General features: G+C 43.3%; 1 protein-coding gene across 2 annotated transcripts in view; it reads right to left on the bottom strand.

Moving 5' to 3' along the window:
* Positions 1–22,448, bottom strand: part of ST18 (ST18 C2H2C-type zinc finger transcription factor) — a 180,858-nt gene that overhangs the window by 23,775 nt on the left and 134,635 nt on the right. For both annotated transcript variants that reach the window (XM_040432085.1, XM_040432086.1), the window contains one exon: positions 1,152–1,255. In XM_040432085.1, the coding sequence (XP_040288019.1) occupies positions 1,152–1,255 (104 nt within the window). The remainder of the gene's footprint in view (positions 1–1,151; positions 1,256–22,448) is intronic.

Raw genomic sequence — 22,448 nt, 5'->3', positions numbered from 1 at the left:
ATAATTTTGGACTGGACACTTTTTGCTCAACTGTAAATAAAAGCTGAGAAATGTTTTTTTTCCCCACAATAATGCCTCTTGTACATTGTCTTATTATCTTTTGAGAGACACCTATGTCACTTGCTGGTTGAAAAAAAGTAACTAAGTAAAAATTTGCCTGGGGTATGAATAATTATGGACAGCACTGTATATAATAGCATGTTTATAGAAAAAAACTAAATTTTGGTTGCTGTATACTGAAAGCCATAACTTTTTTTTTGTTTTCTGACATCATAGTTATATGTAGGCTTGTATTTTGCTGGGCAATTGTAATTTTTATTGGCACCATTTTTGGCTAGATAGCATTTATTGATTAACTTCTTTAAAACTATTTTTAAACTAAATTTTGACTTTTTTTTTTGTTGGATTGAAAAAAATAGTACCGTAAATACACCATATTTGGATACTTTTTTTTACATTATAAATAATATTTATTCTGCAAATCCTCACAATTACAGTGATAACCTTAACTATATGTATTTTTATGTTTTTTTTTATAACATTAAATACTTTTTTTTTAACTTTTTTGTATGAATTAATTTTATTTTCGATTTTTTTTTGTCCCACTAGGGGGCTTAAAGCTGTGATTACTAGATCACATATACAGTATAATGTTTTGGAATACTTAGTATATCTTTGGGACACCATTACACAGTGCATATTTTAAGAGTAGGCATAATTAAAAGGGTTCTTCAAGCTATTTAAGAACCCAATGCTTTCCTCATCTCTGGGGAAGAAACACAAATTAGTCGAAACGTATCCATCCCCAACACCGCCGATGCTGCTATTTTCACAGCTCTTACAGGGGATGCAGGATTTTCTGCTCAGATCCCGACCAGAAGTGTTCCCTTGTAATCTTCTTCAGCTGCATAATAGTAAATGCAGCTGAACAGGAAGACTAGGGAATTTTCCCATCAAAGCGCTAGTGGAAGAGTGCAGCTAAGAAGTTGGCATCAGCAGTATGGGGGATAGGTAAGTATTGACTAATCTCTGTTTCTTTCCAAGGGATGAATAAAGCATCAAGCGTGGAGAACCCCTTTAATATATCTATTCTGATTAAACTGCCAGTTTCTAAATTTATTTACACAGAAATTACTAAAGTGTTTTCAAACCTGGGTTTGAAGTTTCATCATGTCAGCTTCTATCTTCAAATTTGATTCATTCAATTCTTTGATCTCTTCATCTAAATTCCTGATATCATCCCCATTCTCTATGCCTGCTGGTACATTAACATATTTATATTTTAAGAACAGTTATTTTCAGGACCATGTCATTCTTTAAATCTTCAATTCTTAAAGGGATTGTCTCTTAACACTGTTACAAACGCGTTGTGAAATTAAGTCTCGACTACTAGGTGGCCGGGAATCAGCGAAGCAAGCTATGCTGTTTCCATATCTCCCATGCACCGAAATAAGAGCTACTGAAACAGGGAGTGCCAGTACGCTCTGCTGTTTCCCAGCCACCTGGTGGTCAGGACTTAGTCTCACCTCGCCTTAGTAATGAGGACATGGGACAACCATTTTTATATTATGAAAGGGCGATGTGTATGAGATGTATAAAACTACTGTATCTACTATTACATGGCATGAGTCAGACGTGAGGGCCAAAGACACCCATACACATTAGATAGCTGTCAGCCAAACACTTGTTCTGACAACTTTTCAGACATCTTTTCCAGACATTCCATACACCTCTGACAGCAACCTATCTCCCACAGAACAAAAGTATTGGGAAGACCCAGTACACATTAGATAGTCAGCTGGTCCTGCTGGAATAGGCAGGTTCAGTCAACATTTATCTAATGTGTATGGCCAACTTAAGTGATGGTCAGAAAGTTCAGATTGTTGAATCATTTGCTCATGCAGAAAACCAAACAAGACATGAATTTCAATACAGCTTTGAATATTACACATGAATTAAGATTAAGTGCCTGCTGTCTATATAAAGCAATGCTTCCCAAGCAAAGTTCCCAGGAACCCTGGGGTTCCTTGAACCCTAATCAGGAGTTTCCTAAAGCACAACAGAGAGTGCAACATATCTCATCTGCTCAAAGATGCTTCGCAAAGCAGCAAATATATTTGAACAAAATTACAGTGGTGGAAAAAGATTACAGAATGTATCACTTGCACCTACTCCAAATTATTAGAGGCAGGAATGACATTAGAGGTTACCCAGGAGTGAAAATGTTCCCCCTAAAGGTTGAAAATCATTTATAGAATGAGAGAAGACATAATTCTGGTTTTCAGCCACCTTTAGATTATGGGCTTGTTCACATGGTTCATTTTGATGCTGCCTTTGAATGGAGCTAAACCACAAGCAGACATCTGGCGTGGTTTGAAGCAGCAGGGGCACACTGCACTGGAAAGGGACATCTTCCTTTGTAGCATGGTCATAGCCTTAACTTGCCAGACAATAAACGGCAGCGTTGCCTCCCATTGAATTTTGGGCACCATGCCAAAATTCTGATGACAAATTCTGCCATGTGACGGCAAATTCTGCCATATGGAATTGGTCATTAAACAGAACTCTTTAACTCTGACCCTCAAATGTACATTACAGGTGCACAAGGAGTGTATAGAGCTGGTTGTGTTACATTGCTGACCTCCACCTGCTGTGGTCAGGATTAGAGATAACTCAGATCCTGGCCATTTAACCCCTCAGATACCATGGTCAATAGCAACTGTGGCATCTGAGTGATTAGGCAAAGGGAGGGATTCCCCCTGTCCTCTCATCACCTGCCTCACAATGCAATCACCCGGTTCCAAACAGACATCATGGCTAGAGATGAGCGAATTTTTCAAAAGTTCGATTCGGCTGATTCACAGAATTTTACAAAAAAATTCACTTAGACGGGGAGCTGTGATAGCGCTACCCCCTATCATTGTACCCCCTAGATGCGGCATCTGAGTGTAAAAACTGTGTGAAATTAACATAAAATTTTTTAAATCAAACTTACTGCGTCCATTTGCTCACGACGGGCCGGCTGCCGCCATCTCGCTTGAAGATCTGGCGTGAAATCTAGCGTGGCGCGAGATTACGTCATCTCGCTGGCCGACGTGGTCACCGCGCACAGGATTTTCAATCAAGATGGCAGCTGGAGGCCCATCGCAAACAAATGGAGCAGGTAATAATTTTTTATTTTATTTTTTTAATACTATTTCAGGATAAATCGATTCGCTTACACGAAGCACGAGGAAATTCGGCTTTGAGGCGAATCTAATTTATCCTTAAATTCGGATTGAATTCCACTTTGTGGGATTTGATTCGCTCATCTCTACTCATGGCAGCTGTGGGCCTACCATGATGAGACTCCTATTACACACTGCTATTTTTATAAAAAATTATTATAGTTTATGGGTATGTCGAGCAATACATTTCAATATGTTTTTACTGTTTACAAATGTATACACTTGAAGTACAGCAAGAAAGAGATGTGATCAGCCTCTTAATTATATCAGTATTAGAGCCTATTCGCACAACTGTCTGGCCGCCGTGCCAGTGTTGCGGACCACAAATAGTGGTTTGCAAAACATGAGCCATGTCCTATTTTTTGCCGTATCTTGCAGATCGCGGACCTATTCAAGTCAATGGATTCACACCACAGCACAGGGTTCACATGGCTGGTGCCCGTGTATTGCGGACCCACTGTTTGTGGAACTTTAATCATATGAAAATTAAAAACAATAAAAGAGCTAAATTGGTATTGCTGTGTCTTAAAATGTCCGTTCTGATCAAGTAGTATTTTATTTACTTGAACAGTGAATGGCAAAAAAAATCCAAATGCCAGAATAACTTGCTTCTTTTTACTCATTTCCCCCAAAAATATATTTATATTTTAAAATTAGTAAACCATAAAAACAAAATAAATTTGGTATCCCTGTAATGACATTGACCCATCTTATTTTTACCGCATAAAGGATGCCGTAAAATGAAATCCAAGCAACAATGGCAGAATTGAAGATTTTTTTTTTCACCCCAAAATATTATATATTTTCAGTTTACAAAATATTTATATTAACAGTTTTACAGTGCATTATATGGAACAGTTCAACTTATCCTGCGAAGAACAAATCCTCATATGGCTATGTCAACGAAAACATGAAAAAGTTATGACCCTTGGACGTTATTTCCTTAGAGTAAAAAAATTCCATATGCTACTTATTAGAGATGAGCAAAACAGAGCTGACTAAGTCGAATTCGATCCGAATTTGAAGAAAAATTTGATTCGCAACGAATGCGAATGTCCTCGCGCTTCGTGGTAACGAATCACAATTTTTCCTAACATGACGCTGAAAATGGCGGCTACACGTGTGAGGACATGGGGTAAGGAACTCTGGTAAGGCAGGATGACCCATAATGCCATGCATGCAGCCAATCAGCAGCCAGCCAGCCCTGTGATGTCACAGCCCTATAAACATGGCAGCCATCTTGGATTCAGACATTTTCCAGCGTTCGGAGTGCAGAGACAGACATGAGAAGATGCTTAGGCGCTAGGGACAGCAATAGGAAAAGCCTCATTGTGACAAAAAAAAAAAATGAGAAAACGATTAATAAGTGCAGGAAAGGATAGGTAGGAATCATTTCACAGAATCTTAGTGCAGGGAGAGTCGTCAGAAGGCACTAGGGAAAGTGCTAGAAAAGCAATTTGCAAGTGCAGGGAAAGATTATTTGGGGATCCAGATAGCCATTATACAAAAACAAAAAAATATATATATATACGCAGTTAACTTCTGCAGTTATATGTGGTGAAAGCGTTTAGTGGCGTATTTCATTACAAAAAGAAAAATATATACACAGTTCACTTCTGCAGCTATATGTGTTGAAAGTGTTTAGTGGTGTATCCCATTACAAAAAGAAACATATATTCTCAGTTCACTTCTGCAGCTATATGTGATGAATAGTGATGGACGGACATCGGCCAGGACGGTTTGTGAACGCGATAAAATGTTCGCGAACCGCAAGTTCGCGGCGGGCCACATTCACTTTAATGGCAGGCGAACCTGAAAAACCTTCAGCTCATATTTGCAGCCACAAAATACTTAGTAGAAGTGCACAAATAGTCCCACAACATGGACAGTGACATACTAAAGGGAGATCAATGACAAAAATTTCAACAAAAAATATGTATCTTAATCAGGGGACATTTTTATGCGTCTTAAAGGGAAATTATGCATTCAGCAGACAGTAAAGAACAAGTAAGTATGTGGCCGGAGGTAAATTACACAGTCATTGGATATCAATTTTACAGCAGGCCAGTGGACTACAGGCCCCAAAAATTATGCATTCAGCGGACAGAAAATAACAAGTAAGTATGTGGCTGGATGTAGATTACACGGTCATTGGATATCAATTTTACTGCAGGCTAGTGTATTACAGGCCCCAAAAATTATGCATTCACCGTACAGAAACTATCAAGTGATTATGTGGCTGGAGGTATATTCTACAGTCAATGAATATGAATATTACTGAAGGCCAAATACATATGTTTAAAAGAACTAAAAATATAATATTGGATTAAAAACATTGCTAACTAAATCCCCCCTCTTGAAAAAAACCCTAGTTGACACACGTGGTCGTCAAAGGTGTTGAATTCATCCGAGGCCCAAAACATTAGGCATTCAACGGACAGAAAAGGCCTTTTATGCCTCATTATTTACATAAGTCAGGGACCATTCTTTGTTCTTGGTGTTGTAGGATATGTGTGGGCTGGCATGAGGAAATTCAATTAAACGTGGTCGTCACAGGTGTTGGATTTCTCTGAGATCCATGCCTCATTCATTTTTAGAAATGTGAGGTAGTCCACACTGTCGTGACCTAGGCGAGTGAGCTTATCGGTCACGATCCCCCCTGCTGCGCTGAATGTCCTTTTGGACAGGACACTCGACGAGGGGCAAGCCAAGAGTTCCATTGTAAATTGTGCCAGCTCTGGCCACAGGTCAAACCTGCACACCCAGTAGTCCAGGGGTTCCTCACTTCTCAGAGTGTCCACATCTGCCGTTAACCCAATGTAATCGGACACCTGTCAGTCTAGGCATTCCCTGAGGCTGGATCCAAAGGGTGGCTGTTGATAGGTTGGCTGCAAGAATAATCTCATATCCAAAGTGACCAACACATCTACAAATCGCCCTCTTCTTGCATGCGCTGTTGGATTGGTACCCGCAACTGTTTCTCTGTGAGTGGAAATTCCTCTGCCAGTGCCCACAAAAGCAGAATGCAGAATTTCTTGAAGCAAGGCCTGGAAGTGCTGCATTCTGACAGCCATCCGTGATGCTGGTAACATGTCCGCCATTTTGTGTTTGTATCGGGGGTCTAAATATGTTGCCACAAAGTACTGGTCCTTGCCCTTTATGCTTTTTATACAGAGGTCCCTCTTCAAACACTGGAGCATGAATGCCCCCATTTGCACAAAACTATAAGCGGTGGATTGGCCTGGCTCCTGCTCATTGTCCAGGATAATGTCGTCCTCGGTCTCCTCCCCCCAGCCACGGACAACACCAGGGATCCCAGAAAAGTTTAAAGCATGCTCTTTTTGCTCCTTCTCCGCCCCAGCACCATCCTCCTCTGACTCCTCTTCAGACTCCTGATAACTTGTCTCAGATGGAGTAGCCCCCCCCTGGGAATTTATCCAACATTGCGACTTTCTCATCTTCCTGCTCCTCGACGGCTTGATCCATGACACAACGCAGTGCACGCTCCAGAAAGAAGGAAGAAGGTACAATGTGACTGATGGCGCCCTGGCTGCAACTGACCAGTTTGGTAATCTCATCAAATGGCCGCAGAAGTCTGCATGCCTCGTGCATTAGCAGCCACTGGCGCAGTGAAAACAAACCAATCCTGCCACAGAGTTCGTACAGGTAGTCGTTAACTGCACGTTTTTGCTGGAACAGCCTATCAAGCATATACAAGGTGGAGTTCCAGCGCGTTACGCAGTCACAAATCAGACGTCTGACGGGCAGGTGGGGTCGCCGCTGAACGTCAGCAAGGCGAGCCATGGCCGTGCAAGATCTTCTAAAATGGCCAGAGATTTTACTGGCCTGCCGCAAGACATCCTGGACCCCGGGGTATTTGGCAACGAATTGCTGCACGACTAAGTTCAGGACGTCTGCCATTCGTGTGTCATTTTGCCTTGTTTCAGCGCACTCAGCAGATTGGCACCGTTGTCGCACACCAATTTACCAACTGTCAAATTGAGCGAGGTTAGCCACTGATCGACCTGTGACCGCAAAGCTGAATGAAGTGCAGGACCGGTGTGGCTCTTGGCTTCCAGGCACAACAGCCACAGCACGGCAACGTCTCACCTGGCTCGTCGAATAGGTTCTGGGGAGCTTGGGGGCGCAGTGGAAGAGGCGGTAGCAGTGGAAAAGAAGGAGTCAGCCGAGGAGAAGACGGAGGATAGAGTAGGAGGAGGAGAAGAAGAGGCAGGCCTGCATGCAATCCGTGGCGGTAACACCAAATCCACACGGGTGCCACGGGTTGCATGCTTGACGGCCGTCAGAAGGTTTACCCAGTGGGCAGTAAAAGTTATGTACCTTCCCTGCCCGTGTTTGCTAGACCACCTGTCTGTGGTCAGATGTATCTTGGCACCGACACTGTGTGCCAGAGATACATTCACTTTCCGCTGCATGTGGCCATACAGCTCCGGGATGCCCTTCTGGGAGAAATATTTCCTTCCGGGGACCTTCCATTGCGGTGTGCCAATGGCCCTAAATTTTCTAAAGGCCTCTAAGTCCACCAGTTTATATGGCAGTAGTTGGTGGGCTAGCAGTTCCGACAAGCCAGCAGTCAGCCGTTGGGCAAGAGGGTTATCCGGCGTCATCATCTTTTTACGCTCTAACATTTGGGCTACGGATGCCTGCCTTTTGCCAGATGAACGCAACAACGGCACGGTGGAAGGTGGAGTGGAGGACAAATGGGAGGAGAGAGGAGAAGGAGAAGAGGCAGAACGTGGAACGCCGGGAGTGTGGCTTTGTGGGTTCTGATGGTATTGCTCCCACTGGGTTTGGTGATGGGAGGCCAGGTGCCTTCTTAAGGCAATCGTCCCTAGGTGAGTGTTGGGCTTACCCCAACTTATGCTTTTACAGCACAAGCTGCAGTTGGCAACACTATTGTCAGCAGCAGACACGTTAAAAATAGCCCACACTGTGTAGCCATGTGCCGGTGTCCTGGGGACGCCAGATGTGACCGTGCATGGTGGATGGCTCGTTCCAGATACATTAGCAGTCTGCTTTTTGCCTCCTGTGCACTGTAAGTTCTGCCTGCTTCTCCTCCCTATCTGCTGCTCTGTCTGTCCCTCTGAACTCCCCTCCTCTTCCTCTCTTGTGGGCACCCATGTGACGTATATCGACACGTCATCGTCACTTCACCACCACTGACATTAGAGATCTCAGAGTAGGCAGCAACAGCGGGGACCGTTGGCGACCGTTGATACCTCCTATTCCTGATCCGATGCCAAGAATGGCTGCGCTTCAGTAAGGTCTTGGAATGAATGGGAAAATAATTTCTCTGACTCGAGCGGAGGGGATATGGTGGTGGTGGTGTCTTTGGAGGTGCACACAACAGAGAGTGAAGAGGGTGCAGATAGATAGAATGAGGAGGGTGCAGAAGCGGAAGGCTGATTGAGCCACTCAACCAAGTCTGATGCGTCCTTTGACGTAATCACACGCACCTTCTGCAACTTCCCACTTAGTTAACGGCCTGGTTCACCTGCCCGACCCCTACTACCTCTGTGGAATGGTCTGCCCTTTTTTTTCAAAATGACCCTGTGACAAAAGTCCCTATAAAAGAGCAGTATTTGTGGAAGAAGGTATATCATACCCCTGTCTCAATCAGTCTTTTTGGGGGGCAACTGATATATCACACCAGTAGAAATTATTTGTTCCAATAGCTTTTGTCACTCTGTGTAGCTGCGGTAACGCAGCAGAACCGCAAACAAATGCTGCACTACCCAAAAGCACTATATATAAAGTATTATTGGTATATAACACTTCAATCAGTTTTTTTTGGGGGGGGAACTGGTATATCACACCAGTTGAAATGATTTGTTCCAAGAGAGTTTGCCCCTCTGTATAGCTGCAGTATCGCAGCAGAAACACACACAACTGCTGCACAATACAAATGCACTATAATATACTTTCTATGTTAGAAATTATATTATAAGTATATCACACCCGTCTGTAAGACACACCTTTCGATAGCACAACTATACCAGTCCTTAAAAGGACTTTTGTGGCCCTATTAGCTAGCATTTGGTGTCCCTAACAGTCTGCTCCACACAGCAACCTCTCCCTACACTGGCAAAAGACTGAATGTAAAATGGCGGACAGTTCGTTTTTTTTTATAAGGTAGGGGGTATGTCAATGTGCTGAAACATCTCAATTGGCTGTCCTGTACCACCTGATGGATGTGTCATGGGTCAAAGTTCTTCACAATGTAAAAGAATATGAGGCCATCGGACATCGCCATATGTTCGCCCGCTTGGCGAACAGCGAACGAGCAAAGTTTACCGCTAAATGACCATCGGGCGAGCGGCATGGCCATCTCTAGTGATGAAAGTGTTTAATGGCGTATTTCAGTACAAAAATAAAAATATATTCTCAGTTCACTTCTGCAGTTATATGTGTTGAAAGCATTTAGTGGCCTATTTCAGTACAGAAAGAAAAATATATACACACTTAACTGTTGCAGTTATTTGTAGTGAAAGCATTTAGTTGCCTATTTCAGGACAAAAATATAAATATATTCTCAGTTCACTTCTGCAGTTATATGTGTTGAAAGCGTTTAGTAGCCTATTCCAATACAAAAAGAAAAATATGTACCCATTTCACTGTTGCAGTTATTTGTGGTGAAAGCGTTTAGTGGCCTATTTCAGTACAAAAATAAAAATATATTCTCAGTTCACTTCTGCAGTTATATGTGTTGAAAGCATTTAGTGTCCTATTTCAGTACAAAAGAAAAACATATATACGCATTTCACTGTTGCAGTTATTTGTGGTGAAAGCTTTTAGTGGCCTATTTCAGTACAAAAATTAAAATATATTCTCAGTTCACTTCTGCAGTTATATGTGTTGAAAGCGTTTAGTGGCCTATTTCAGTACAAAAGAAAAACATATATACGCATTTCACTTCTGCAGTTATTTGTGGTAAAAGCGTTTAGTGGCCTATTTCAGTACAGAAAGAAAAATATTTACACACTTCACTGTTGCAGTTATTTGTGGTAAAAGCATTTAGTGGCCTATTTCAGTACAGAAAGAAAAATATATAGGTGCAAAGTTCATTTATTTCAGTAATGCAACTTAAAAGGTGAAACTAATATATGAGATAGACTCATTACATGCAAAGTGAGATATTTCAAGCATTTATTTGTTATAATTTGGATGATTATGGCTTTCAGCTTATGAAACCCCAAAGTCTTAATTTTGAGGTACCCTTTGCTCAGGGGGTATGGATTAATTAGCTGACTAGAGTGTGACACTTTGAGCCTAGAATATTGAACCTTTTCACAAAATTCTAATTTTAAGCTGCATTAATGAAATTCCTTTTAATTTGCATTACTGAAATAAATGGACCTTTGCACGATATTCAGATTTTTTGAGTTTCATCTGTATATGCACTTTACTGTTGCAGTTATTTGTGGTGAAAGCATTTAGTGGACTATTTCAGTACAGAAAGAAAGATATATATACACACTTCACTGTTGCAGTTATTTGTGGTTAAAGCGTTTAGTAGCCTATTTCAGTACAGAAAGAAAAATATTTACGCACTTTACTGTTGCAGTTATTTGTGGTAAAAGCATTTAGTGGCCTATTTCAGTACAGAAAGAAAAATATATATGCACTTCACTGTTTCAGTTATTTGTGGTGAAAGCATTTAGTGGCCTATTTCAGTACAAAAATAAAAATATATTCTCAGTTCACTTCTGCAGTTATATGCGTTGAAAGCGTTTAGTGGCCTATTTCAGTACAGAAAGAAAAATATATACGCATTTCACTGTTGCAGTTATTTGTGGTCAAAGCGTTTAGTGGCCTATTTCAGTAAAAAAAATATAAATATAGTCTCAGTTCACTTCTGCAGTTATATGCGTTGAAAGCGTTTAATGGCCTATTTCAGTACAAAAAGAAAAAAATATACGGTACTCATTTCACTGTTGCAGTTATTTGTGCTGAAAGTTTTTAGTGGCCTATTTCAGTACAGAAATAAAAATATATTCTCAGTTCACTTCTGTAGTTATATGTGATTAAAGTGTTTAGTGGCCTATTTCAGTACAGAAAGAAAAATATATACGCACATCACTGTTGCAGTTATTTGTGGTGAAAGTGTTTAGTGGCCTATTTCAATACGGAAATAAAAATATATATGCACTTCACTGTTGCACTTATTTGTGGTGAAAGTGTTTAGTTGCCTATTTCAGTACAAAAAAAAAATATATACGCATTTAACTGTTGCAGTTATTTGTGGTGAAAGCATTTAGTGGCCTATTTCAGTACAATAAGAAAAATATATACGTCGCTTTAAGGGGTGTTTTAATTTGCTTTTAATTTATTTAGTTCAGCTAAAAGTATGTCAGACAGAGAAGTGCCAGGCCATGCACAGAGAAGTGGCTGAGGCCTAAATGTTTCTGGCACAGGCAGAAGTCACAGCAGAGTAAGGGGGCGTGGCAGCAAGAGGCGCAGCGAGAGGCCTGAGTGCCCGGTGTCATCTAGCTGTCATGTCTTGACCAACAACTAAGCAGTTCTTGATTAGTTAACTCAGTCATCCACTTCATCCCAAGGGACATTAGACAACCCCAGCCAACAGTCGGTGGGTTCGTCTGACACAACTCTTAGCTAGCATGGCCCAGGAGCAGGCCCTGTGCCCTCACCTGTCTTCAACTTGACTCTGTCCTTTGCTGTTCCCTCAGCCACAGAAGTATTGTATGCTGTGGGCTCAGCTCCTCTATACAGCGAGGACGAACTACTAGAGGACAGTCAGCAGCTACTGCCCAGCCAAAATCTGGAGGAGACATTCGCCGCTTCTTCCGCTAGGAGGGCAAGCAGTGATGAGGAGAGTGCCGTGGGAGGTGGTGTTGTGAGCGGTCAGGCTCCTGACCCAGAGACCGTTGAGGAGGACATCAGTGACGTGCAGACACTACTTGATGATGATGAGGCCGTTCACACTTGGAAGCCGGGTGCAGAAAGTGCAGAAGGGGATTCATCATCATCAGGAGAAGAGGCTGGCAGCTTGCCAGTAAGGCAGCGACTGAGCCAGCAAGGTCGTAGCATGGCTGGGAGTCAGCAGAGTGGCTGTAGTTGGAGGTCTGGAGCCAAACTAGTGATGAGCGGGAGGTGCCATATTTGATTTCATGATATTTCGCGAGTATTCAATTGAATATTCGTCTTATATTCGGCAGAATCGAATATTCGTCATTATTCTCTATCGTGAAAAATATGCGATTTAACCCCTTAAGGACTCAGCCCTATTTCACCTTAAGGACTTGGCCATTTTTTGCAAATCTGACCAGTGTCACTTTAAGTGCTCATAACTTTAAAACGCTTTTACTTACCTAGGCCGTTCTGAGATTGTTTTTTCGTCACATATTGTACTTCATGACACTGCTAAAATTGGGTCAAAAAAGTTAATTTTTTTGCATAAAAAAATAAAATTTTTACCAAAAATTTGGAAAAATTTGCAAATTTCAAAGTTTCAGTTTCTCTTCTTCTGTAATACATAGTAATACCCCCAAAAATTGTGATGACTTTACATTCCCCATATGTCTACTTCATGTTTGTAGCATTTTGGGAATGATATTTTATTTTTTGGGGATGTTACAAGGCTTAGAAGTTTAGAAGCAAATTTTGAAATTTTTCAGAAATCTTCAAAATCCCACTTCAGGTTTGAAGTCATATTGTGAGGCTTAGATAATAGAAACCTCCCAAACTGACCCCATTCTAGAAACTACACCCCTCAAGGTATTCAAAACTGTTTTTTCAAACTGTATTAACCCTTTAGGTCGTCCACGAGAGTTAATGGCAGATTGAGAAACAATTTTTAAATTTTTATTTTTTGGAAAATTTTTCAATATAATCAATTTTTTCCAGGAGTAAAACAAGGGTTAACTGCCAAACAAAACTCAAAATGGGTTGCCCTGATTCTGTAGTTTGCAAAAACACCCCATATGTGGTCGTAAACTGCTGTTTGGCCAAACGGGAGCACGTAGAAAGAGGGGAATACCATATGGGGTTTGGAAGGCAGATTTTGCAGGACTGGTTTTGTTTATACCATGTCCCATTTGAAGCCCCCTTTTGCACCCCTAGAATAGAAATTTCAAAAAAGTGACTCCATCTAAGAAAGTACACCCCTCAAGGTATTCAAAACTGGGTTTACAAACTTTGTTAACCCTTTAGGTGTTCCACAAGAGTTATTGGCAGATGGAGAAACAATTTAGAAATTTCTATTTTTTGGAAAATTTTCCAATATAATAAATTTTTTCCAGGAGTAAAACAAGGGTTAACTGCCAAACAAAACTCAAAATGGGTTGCCCTGATTCTGTAGTTTGCAAAAACACCCCATATGTGGTCGTAAACTGCTGTTTGGCCAAACGGGAGCACGTAGAAAGAGGGGAACGCCATATGGGTTTTGGAAGGCAGATTTTGCAGGACTGGTTTTGTTTATACCATGTCCCATTTCAAGCCCCCTGTTGCACCCCTAGAATAGAAATTTCAAAAAAGTGACTCTATCTAAGAAAGTACACCCCTCAAGGTATTCAAAACTGGGTTTACAAACTTTGTTAACACTTTAGGTGTTCCACAAGAGTTAATGGCAGATGGAGAAACAATTTTGAAATTTCTATTTTTTGGAAAATTTTCCATTTTAACCCTTACTTTATTACTGGAAAAAATGGGTTAACAGCCAAACAAAACTCAAAATGGGTTGCCCTGATTCTGTAGTTTGCAAAAACACCCCATATGTGGTCGTAACCTGCTGTTTGGCCAAACAGGAGCACGTAGAAAGAGGGGAACGCCATATGGGTTTTGGAAGGCAGATTTTGCAGGACTGGTTTTGTTTATACCATGTCCCATTTCAAGCCCCCTGTTGCACCCCTAGAATAGAAATTTCAAAAAAGTGACTCCATCTAAGAAAGTACACCCCTCAAGGTATTCAAAACTGGGTTTACAAACTTTGTTAACACTTTAGGTGTTCCACAAGAGTTAATGGCAGATGGAGAAACAATTTTGAAATTTCTATTTTTTGGAAAATTTTCCATTTTAACCCTTACTTTATTACTGGAAAAAATGGGTTAACAGCCAAACAAAACTCAAAATGGGTTGCCCTGATTCTGTAGTTTGCAGAAACACCCCATATGTGGTCGTAAACTAATATTTGGCTAAACGGCAGGACATAGAAGAAGGGGAACGTCATATGGTTTTTGGAAGGCAGATTTTGCTGGACTGGTTTATTTACACCATGTACCCTTTCAAGCCCCCTTATGCACCCCTAGAGTAGAAACTCCATAAAAGTGACCCCATCTAGGAAACTACGGGATAAGGTGGTTGTTGTTTTGGGACTATTTTAGGGGTAAATATGATTTTTGGTTGCTCTATATTACTCTTTTTTGAGGCAATGTAACAAAAAAAAATTCTAAAATTGTTTCTACATTCGCTATTTAGTTTTGTGGAACACCTAAAGGGTTAACATAGTTCTTAAAGTATTTTTTGAATACCTTGAGGGGTGTAGTTTCTTAGATGGGGGTCACTTTTTTGGAGTTTCTAGTCTAGGCTAGTCCATCAAAATCTGCCTTCCAGAAACCGTATGGAGTTCCCTTCGATCTATGCCCTGCCGTGTGGCTATATAGCCATTTACGACCACATATGGGGTGTTTCTGCAAACTACAGAATCAGGGCCATAAATATTGAGTTTTGTTTGGCTGTTAACCCTTGCTTTATTACCGGCAAAAAGGATTCAAATGGAAATTTTGCCCAAAAATGGGTGTTTTGGCACCGTTTTTATTTTATATTTTTCACACCGTTCATCCGAGGCATTTGGTCAAAAGTTATTTTTATAGCGACGACTTTTACGCACGCGACGATGCCCAATATGTATGGCTCTCAGACTTTGGAGACACTAAGCAGGCATCCTAAAAACTGTCGCCCTCCAGATGTTGTAAAACTACAATTCCCACCATGCCCTGCTGATGGCTGTAGGTTGTCTGGGCATGCTGGGAGTTATAGTTTTAAGACATCTGGAGGGCCGCAGTTTGAGGATGCCTGCTCTAAAACTAATATTTTTTTTGGGAAAAAAAATTGTTTCCGTGTCTCCAAAGTCTGAGAGCCATAGTTTTTTATGTTCTCTAGTGGACTGTTGGGGATTATAAAAATTTAGTACTCCATGGAAGTGTGATACTCCCTGAAGCAATCGATAACGCAGAGGCCCGGATGATCGGGGCACGTGTCACACTGAGTGGTGGTGTCCTTCCGTATCCCCCTCTTGTGACACACTCTGCATCTTTTTTGGGTTCCGGGACGATCCGGGCGCCTCCAATTCCCAAGGTACTCCGGCCTGCTCTTTCCCGGTCCGAAAAGATCAGGTCTTTGAGGACTGCCTCATAGAACTGGAGGAATGTCCCTGTGCTGCCAGCGCTTCGGGATAGTACAAAAGAGTTGTACATGGCAACCTGTACCAAGTAGACCGCAACTTTTTTGTACCATGCCCGGGTTTTGCGCATGGCATTATATGGCTTGAGGACTTGATCAGAGATATCAACTCCTCCCATATACCGATTGTAGTCAACGATACAATCGGGCTTGAGGACCGTTGCCGCGGTACCTCGCACAGGGACAGGGGTGGTGCTGTTACCGTGGATTGTGGACAGCATAAGGACATCCCTCTTGTCCTTATACCTGACCAGCAACAGGTTTCCACTGGTAAGTGCACGGGTCTCACCCCTGGGGATAGGTACCTGGAGGGGGTAGGCAGGGAGGCCGCGTTGATTTTTCCGCACGGTACCACAAGCGAACGTGGATCTGGCGGCAAGGGACCTGAACAAGGGAATGCTGGTATAAAAGTTGTCCACGTACAAGTGGTAACCGTTATCCAGCAGTGGGTACATAAGGTCCCACACGAGTTTCCCGCTAACACCCAGAGTGGGGGGACATTCTGGGGATTGAATACGGGAATCTCGCCCCTCGTACACACGAAATTTGTAGGTGTACCCTGAGGTACTCTCACAAATTTTGTATAGCTTCACGCCATACCTCGCCCGCTTTGTGGGAATATATTGGCGGAAACTGAGTCTCCCCTTGAACGCAACGAGAGACTCCTCAACCGCGACTTCCCTTCCAGGTATGTAGGCCTGTTCAAATTTGGCCCCAAAGTGATCGATGACCGGCCGTATCTTATACAGCCGGTCATAGGCAGTATCACCTCGGGGTGGACATGCTGCATTATCGGAATAATGCAGACATTTCTGGATGGCCTCAAACCAGGGACGTGTCATGGCCATACTGTACAGTGGGGTCTGGTATAGGACGTCCCCACTCTAGTATTGCTTGACACTGGGTTTTTGGACTAGACCCATATGCAGCACGAGGCCCCAAAATGTCCTCATCTCGGCTGCACTGACCGGCGTCCAGCCACCGGGTCTAGCCAAAAATGAGCCTGGGTTCTGAGCGACGAACTGTTGGGCGTACAGATTCGTCTGCTCCACCATCAGATTGGTGGTGGTGGGGGGCTGGTGGGGGGGGGCAAGTGGCAGGGGGGGGTCTGGGGTCTGATAGATGGATCAAAGTTTAGTGTAAAAGTTTTTTTTTTTTTCCTAACTAACTTTTCCCTTCCTAACGGTGCCTCTCCCTCACTGACCCTAACCTACCTGGGTGGCGATGGGTGCAGGAGGGTGATGGATGGCGATTAGGGGGACGCAGGAGCTGGTGCTGAACGGTGCTTAACGGTCAGGGTGCTGGACAGGAAGAGGAGGGGAGAGAGGAGCGCAGGAAGTTTGAATCTCGCGCCTCTCTCCCCTGCACCAATCAGCACCCTGGACAGCAGTGTTCAGCACCAGGGCCAGCACCGCCTCTCCAAATCCTCGGACTGTGATAGGCGGTGTATAATTACGCCACCGATCGCAGTATTTTTCCGGTTCATCGGGTCACAGGACGCCCGAATGGACCGGAAACGCAGAAAACCGCAGGTCTGAATTGACCTGCGGTTTTCTGCGATCGTCGATACGGGGGGGGGGGTCAAATGACCCCCCTCCTGCATTGTTACGGGATGCCGGCTGAATGATTTCAGCCGAAATCCCGTTACAATTAACCCCCGCGGCGCCGGAATAGCAAATTAAAGCCATGACGTACCGGTACGTCATGGGTCCTTAAGGATTCGGAACCCATGCCGTACCGGTACGTCCTAAGTCCTTAAGGGGTTAATTACTCGCGTATTGCGATTTTCTTTTAACTGTATAAGGCAACTTTCCTATTGGTTGGCTATGGCTATATCTAATATGTGTATTTTACGAATATTCGCTATATTGCTATAACTTTGTTTTTTAGAATATTCTGCATATTCTAGAAAACAAAGTTATAGCAATATAGCGAATATTCGTAAAATACACTGATAGACTGTAATTTAGCTAATATAGTGCTATAATTATTTATTTTTATAGTCTCATTTTTTTTAGCACTATATTAGCTAAATTGCAGGCTATATGTGTATTTTACGAATATTCGCTATATTGCTATATATTCTTGTTTTAGAATATGCAGAATATTCTAAAAAACAAAGTTATAGCAATATAGCGAATATATTCGTTATTTAGAATATTCGTCTTTTTTTTTCAATCTGTACTGTTATTCCACTTTGGCATACTGCTCCCCGACAAGCGCCCCCCGTCACCATGGGAACGCCTGTGGGTTAGAATATACCATCGGATCTGAGTTTTCACGATCTCAGGGAAAACTCAGATCCGATGGTATTTTCTAACCCACAGCCGTTCCCATGGTGACAGGGACGCTTGTCGGGGGGAGTATGCGAACAACTTTACAGATAGGGGAAAAAAAAGTGAATATTCTAAATAACGAATATATTCACTATATTGCTATATATTCATTTTTTAGAATATTCAGATTTTTTTTTCTATATGATTCCTTCCTGCTTAAGTTGCTTGTGGGCCAATGACTTATTGACCCACAAGAAAGAAGCAGGGAGGAATCAATGAAAAAAAATGACGAATATACAATATAGCGAATATATAGCACTATATTAGAAATATTCGCGAAGTTGCGATATTCGCGATTAATATTCGCTATTCGAATGTTCGAGCTCAACACTAAGCCAAACATGCCCCGGGGAGACCACCTGCTTTGCAGCAGCCTACCTGCCAGGGGAGTGGTGGTGCAGGGGTTCACGGAGGCAACGGCTGTAGCAGTCAGTCAGTACAGACTGTTGGGGGAAAAATGACCTACTCGGCAGTGTGGCAGTTTCTTGTTAAGACGCCGAAGGCAGTATCAGCCCTACACAAATATATAGAACTGAAGGTCGGCCAGTCCTTGAGCCTGTCGGTGTCTGCCAAAGTGCGCGGCAGTGCCAACGTGTGGAACTTTAACTATGGTCAGGGACAGTACATGTCCTTTACGGCCCACTGGGTGAATGTGGATCTTGCACAGCCACACCAGCAACTTGGCCAGGTCACGCCGCTTACACCTCCTTGTTGTCACGCCATTGGTCCTGTGACAATGTCCGTCCTCATCCTCCACCATGTCCTCAGCCTCCACTGCAGGGACAAGTCACAGTGACCCTCCAGCATACCACATGTGCAGGGAACGGTGGTGTCACTCTGTTCTGCACCTCGTTTCCCTTTGCGAACCGAGTCACACAGGGGAGGAATTGCTCTGTGTCCTTCGTCAAGAAATCGAATCCTGGCTTTCTCCCAGACAACTCAAAATCGGAACCATGGTGACCGTCAACGGGAAGAACATTGTGTCGGTGCTGCATCAAGGTGTCACGGCCATGGCTATGACCGTGACTCTTCAACCGCATGCGATTGTCAGCGGTTTGGTTTTGTTGTCAATCACAGGTGAGGGCAGTGGTATTTGCCTCACCTGTGGTTGCCGCTGACAACGCTTGCTTGTGGCAGCTTTCCTGCTGTGCATGCGGTTGCACCTAGCAACCCCTTTGTTAGGTGTGTGTGTATGGTGTACACTGTGTTTTATGTATTGTGTGCACTTCCCTTTTAAGTGGTGTTTTTCCCTTCTGTGGTGCTGTAAGGGTTAACTCCCTTCCCAGTGTGTGTGTGTGTCACTGGGTGTGTCCGACTGTGGGGTGTGGCTTCCTGGCCTATATAGCCTCACTGTTAGCATGGCTCTGTGGGATGTTTCAGCCATGCTTGCTGGAGCAGCCTCCTGTGTTACTATCTGCCAGTGAGAGCCACCCCTGTGGTCATAAAGATATTGTCCTTATGTTTATGTCTGCTGTGTGTTGATGTTGTATGTTATGTTCTGTTGGGATCTTTCTATGTGTTTGAGGCAGCTTACGGTTCTGGATTCCTGTTTGCGCAGGGATCCAGTCAGCAAGGCTGTGACAGGTTGGTGGAACTAATAGTTCGCCTGTCATTCCCGTAAGGCTGTATGTGTTCCTCTTTTCCCAACAGCTTGGCCAGTGAGACTCCTGCTCCTCCGTGCCTAGGAGGAGTAGGTCGTCTTACCCTGACTCCTAGCGCAGGGACCGGACGGAGGGTGAGTTAGGGATCCGAGGTTCCTGCGCATGGGTCCTCCTACCTTTAAGGTCGGCCCATGCAGTTAGGAGTTAGGGTCAGGGTAGGGACGCTGTAGGAGGTGACCTGCTCCCTATCCTGTTCTCCTGGCCGAGTAGGCCTACAGCATCGGGCATCGCACGGCTGAGGATTTTCCTCAGGGGGGGGGGGGGGGGCCCTCTGCGCTCATGTTCCACTGCCATGGCTCCTGGGGAGGGGTGGGGTGGCAGGAGCAGTACCAGCTCTATCAGCAGCAGCATAAGGACCTGAACCAGCAGGTGCTGGCGTAATTGGACAGCACCCTGCCACCCCACATTGAAGATCCACTGGACTACTGGGTAGCCAAACTGGATTTGTGGCCGCAACTAGCAGATATTGCCCTGGAAAAGCTGTTCTGCCCGGTCAGTTGTGTGGCATCAGAGCGGGTGTTTAGTGCGGCGGGGGCCATAGTTACCCCAAGGAGAACTCGCCTGTCCACCAAAAATGTGGAGAGATCGACCTTTGTAAAGAGGAATCAGGCGTGGATCAGCCAGCATTTCCACCCACCAATGCCTGATGCATCTGATTAGATCATCCATGCCGCCTCATCTAAACCTTGAAAAAAGAAACCAGTTTCTTCTGGCTACCTGCCTCAGCTACTACTCTGATGCTGCCACCCGCCTGATTCCACACATCTGATGCCAAGTGCTCCTTCTTTCACCCACCTTCATCAGCGGGTACTGGTATTGCCACCCACCGCCCCACTCTGTCACTTTGTGGTCTCCTGATGCTGCTGCTGCCATCTCCACACTATGTCACCTTGCCACTCTCTGGTCTCCTGATGCTGATGCCATCTCCACACTATGTCACCTTGCCACTCTGTGGTATCCTGTTGCTGCTGCCATCTCCACACTATGTCACCTTGCCACTCTGTGGTATCCTGTTGCTGCTGCCATCTCAACACTATGTCACCTTGCCACTCTGTGGTATCCTGATGCTGCTGCCATCTCCACACTATGTCACCTTGCCACTCTGTGGTATCCTGATGCTGCTGCCATCTCCACACTATGTCATCTTGCCACTCTGTGGCCAAGAGGCCTACAGCAACATTAAAGGAGCTGCAGGAATATCTGCCAAGTACTGATGTGGCAACAATCTCCCGTATTCTTCATATGTCTGGGCTATGGGGTAGAGTAGCAAGACGAAAGCCTTTTCTTACGAAGAAAAACATCCAAGCCAGGCTACATTTTGCAAAAACACATCTGAAGTCTCCCCAATGCATGTGGGAACAGGTGTTATGGTCTGATGAAACCAAGGTTGAACTTTTTGGCCATAATTCCAAAAGATATGTTTGGCGCAAAAACAACACTGCACATTACCAAAAGAACACCATACCCACAGTGAAGCATGGTGGTGGCAGCATCATGCTTTGGGGCTGTTTTTCGTCAGCTGGAACTGGGGCCTTAGATAAGCTAGATGGAATTATGAACAGTTCCAAATACCAGTCGATATTGGCACAAAACCTTCAGGCTTCTGCTAGAAAGCTGAACATGAAGAGGAACTTCATCTTTCAGCATGACAACGACCCAAAGCATCCAAATCAACAAAGGAATGGCTTCACCAGAAGAAGATTAAAGTTTTGGAATGGCCCGGCCAGAGCCCAGACCTCAATCCGATTGAAAATCTGTGGGGTGATCTGAAGAGGGCTGTGCACAGGAGATGCCCTCACAATCTGACAGAATTGGAGTGTTTTTGCAAAAAGAGTGGGCAAATCTTGCCAAGTCAAAATGTGCCATGCTGATAGACTCATACCCAAAAAGACTGAGTGCTGTAATAAAATCAAAAGGTGCTTCAACAAAGTATTAGTTTAAGGGTGTGCACACTTATGCAACCATATTATTTTATTTTTATATTTTTTCTTCCCTCTACCTAAAAGATTTCAGTTTCTAGGTCACATTAAGGGTAGAAAAAGTTCTGAAATGATTTTTCTTTGTCTCATTTTTTTTACATCACAGAAACCTGACATTTTAACAGGGGTGTGTAGACTTTTTTTATCCACTGTATATATATATATATATATATATATATACAGTTGTGTTCAAAATTATTCAACCCCCAATGCTGTAAAGGGTTTTAGGGAATTTAGTGTACATTTGTAATTGTGTTCAGAATGAAAGGACTTTTTAAAGAACCAAATGCAACTAAAATGACATCAATTGTTTTTGTAATACAGTATTAAATGTTTTTTTTGTGATTTCTTCATTGACACAATTATTTAACCCCTTAAAGACTACCACTCTTAAGAACAGAGGTTCATTCAAGTGTTTTCGATCAGGTATTGAAAACACCTGTGGATGTCAAGGAGCAGCAATCAAGCATAATAAGCACCAATTAGGCAGATTTAAAAGGACTGTGATACTCATCTCCTTCTAGACATTTACTGGTGTGTTTACAAACATGGTAAAGTCAATAGAATGGTCCTAGGAAGACAAGAGAAGAGGTTATTTCTCTTCACAGGAAGGGCAATGGCTATAAGAAGATTGCAAAGATGTTAAACATACCAAGAGATACCATAGGAAGCATCATTCGCAAATTCAAGGCAAAGGGCACTGTTGAAACGCTACCTGGTCGTGGCAGAAAGAAGATGCTGACTTCGACTGCTGTGCGCTACCTGAAGCGCAAAGTGGAGAAAAGTCCCCGTGTGACTGCTGAGGAA

The sequence above is a fragment of the Bufo bufo genome, chromosome 5, assembly GCF_905171765.1.
Source record: "Bufo bufo chromosome 5, aBufBuf1.1, whole genome shotgun sequence".
Classification (NCBI taxonomy): Eukaryota; Metazoa; Chordata; class Amphibia; order Anura; family Bufonidae; genus Bufo; species Bufo bufo.
This window is presented reverse-complemented; position numbering and strand designations above follow the sequence as displayed.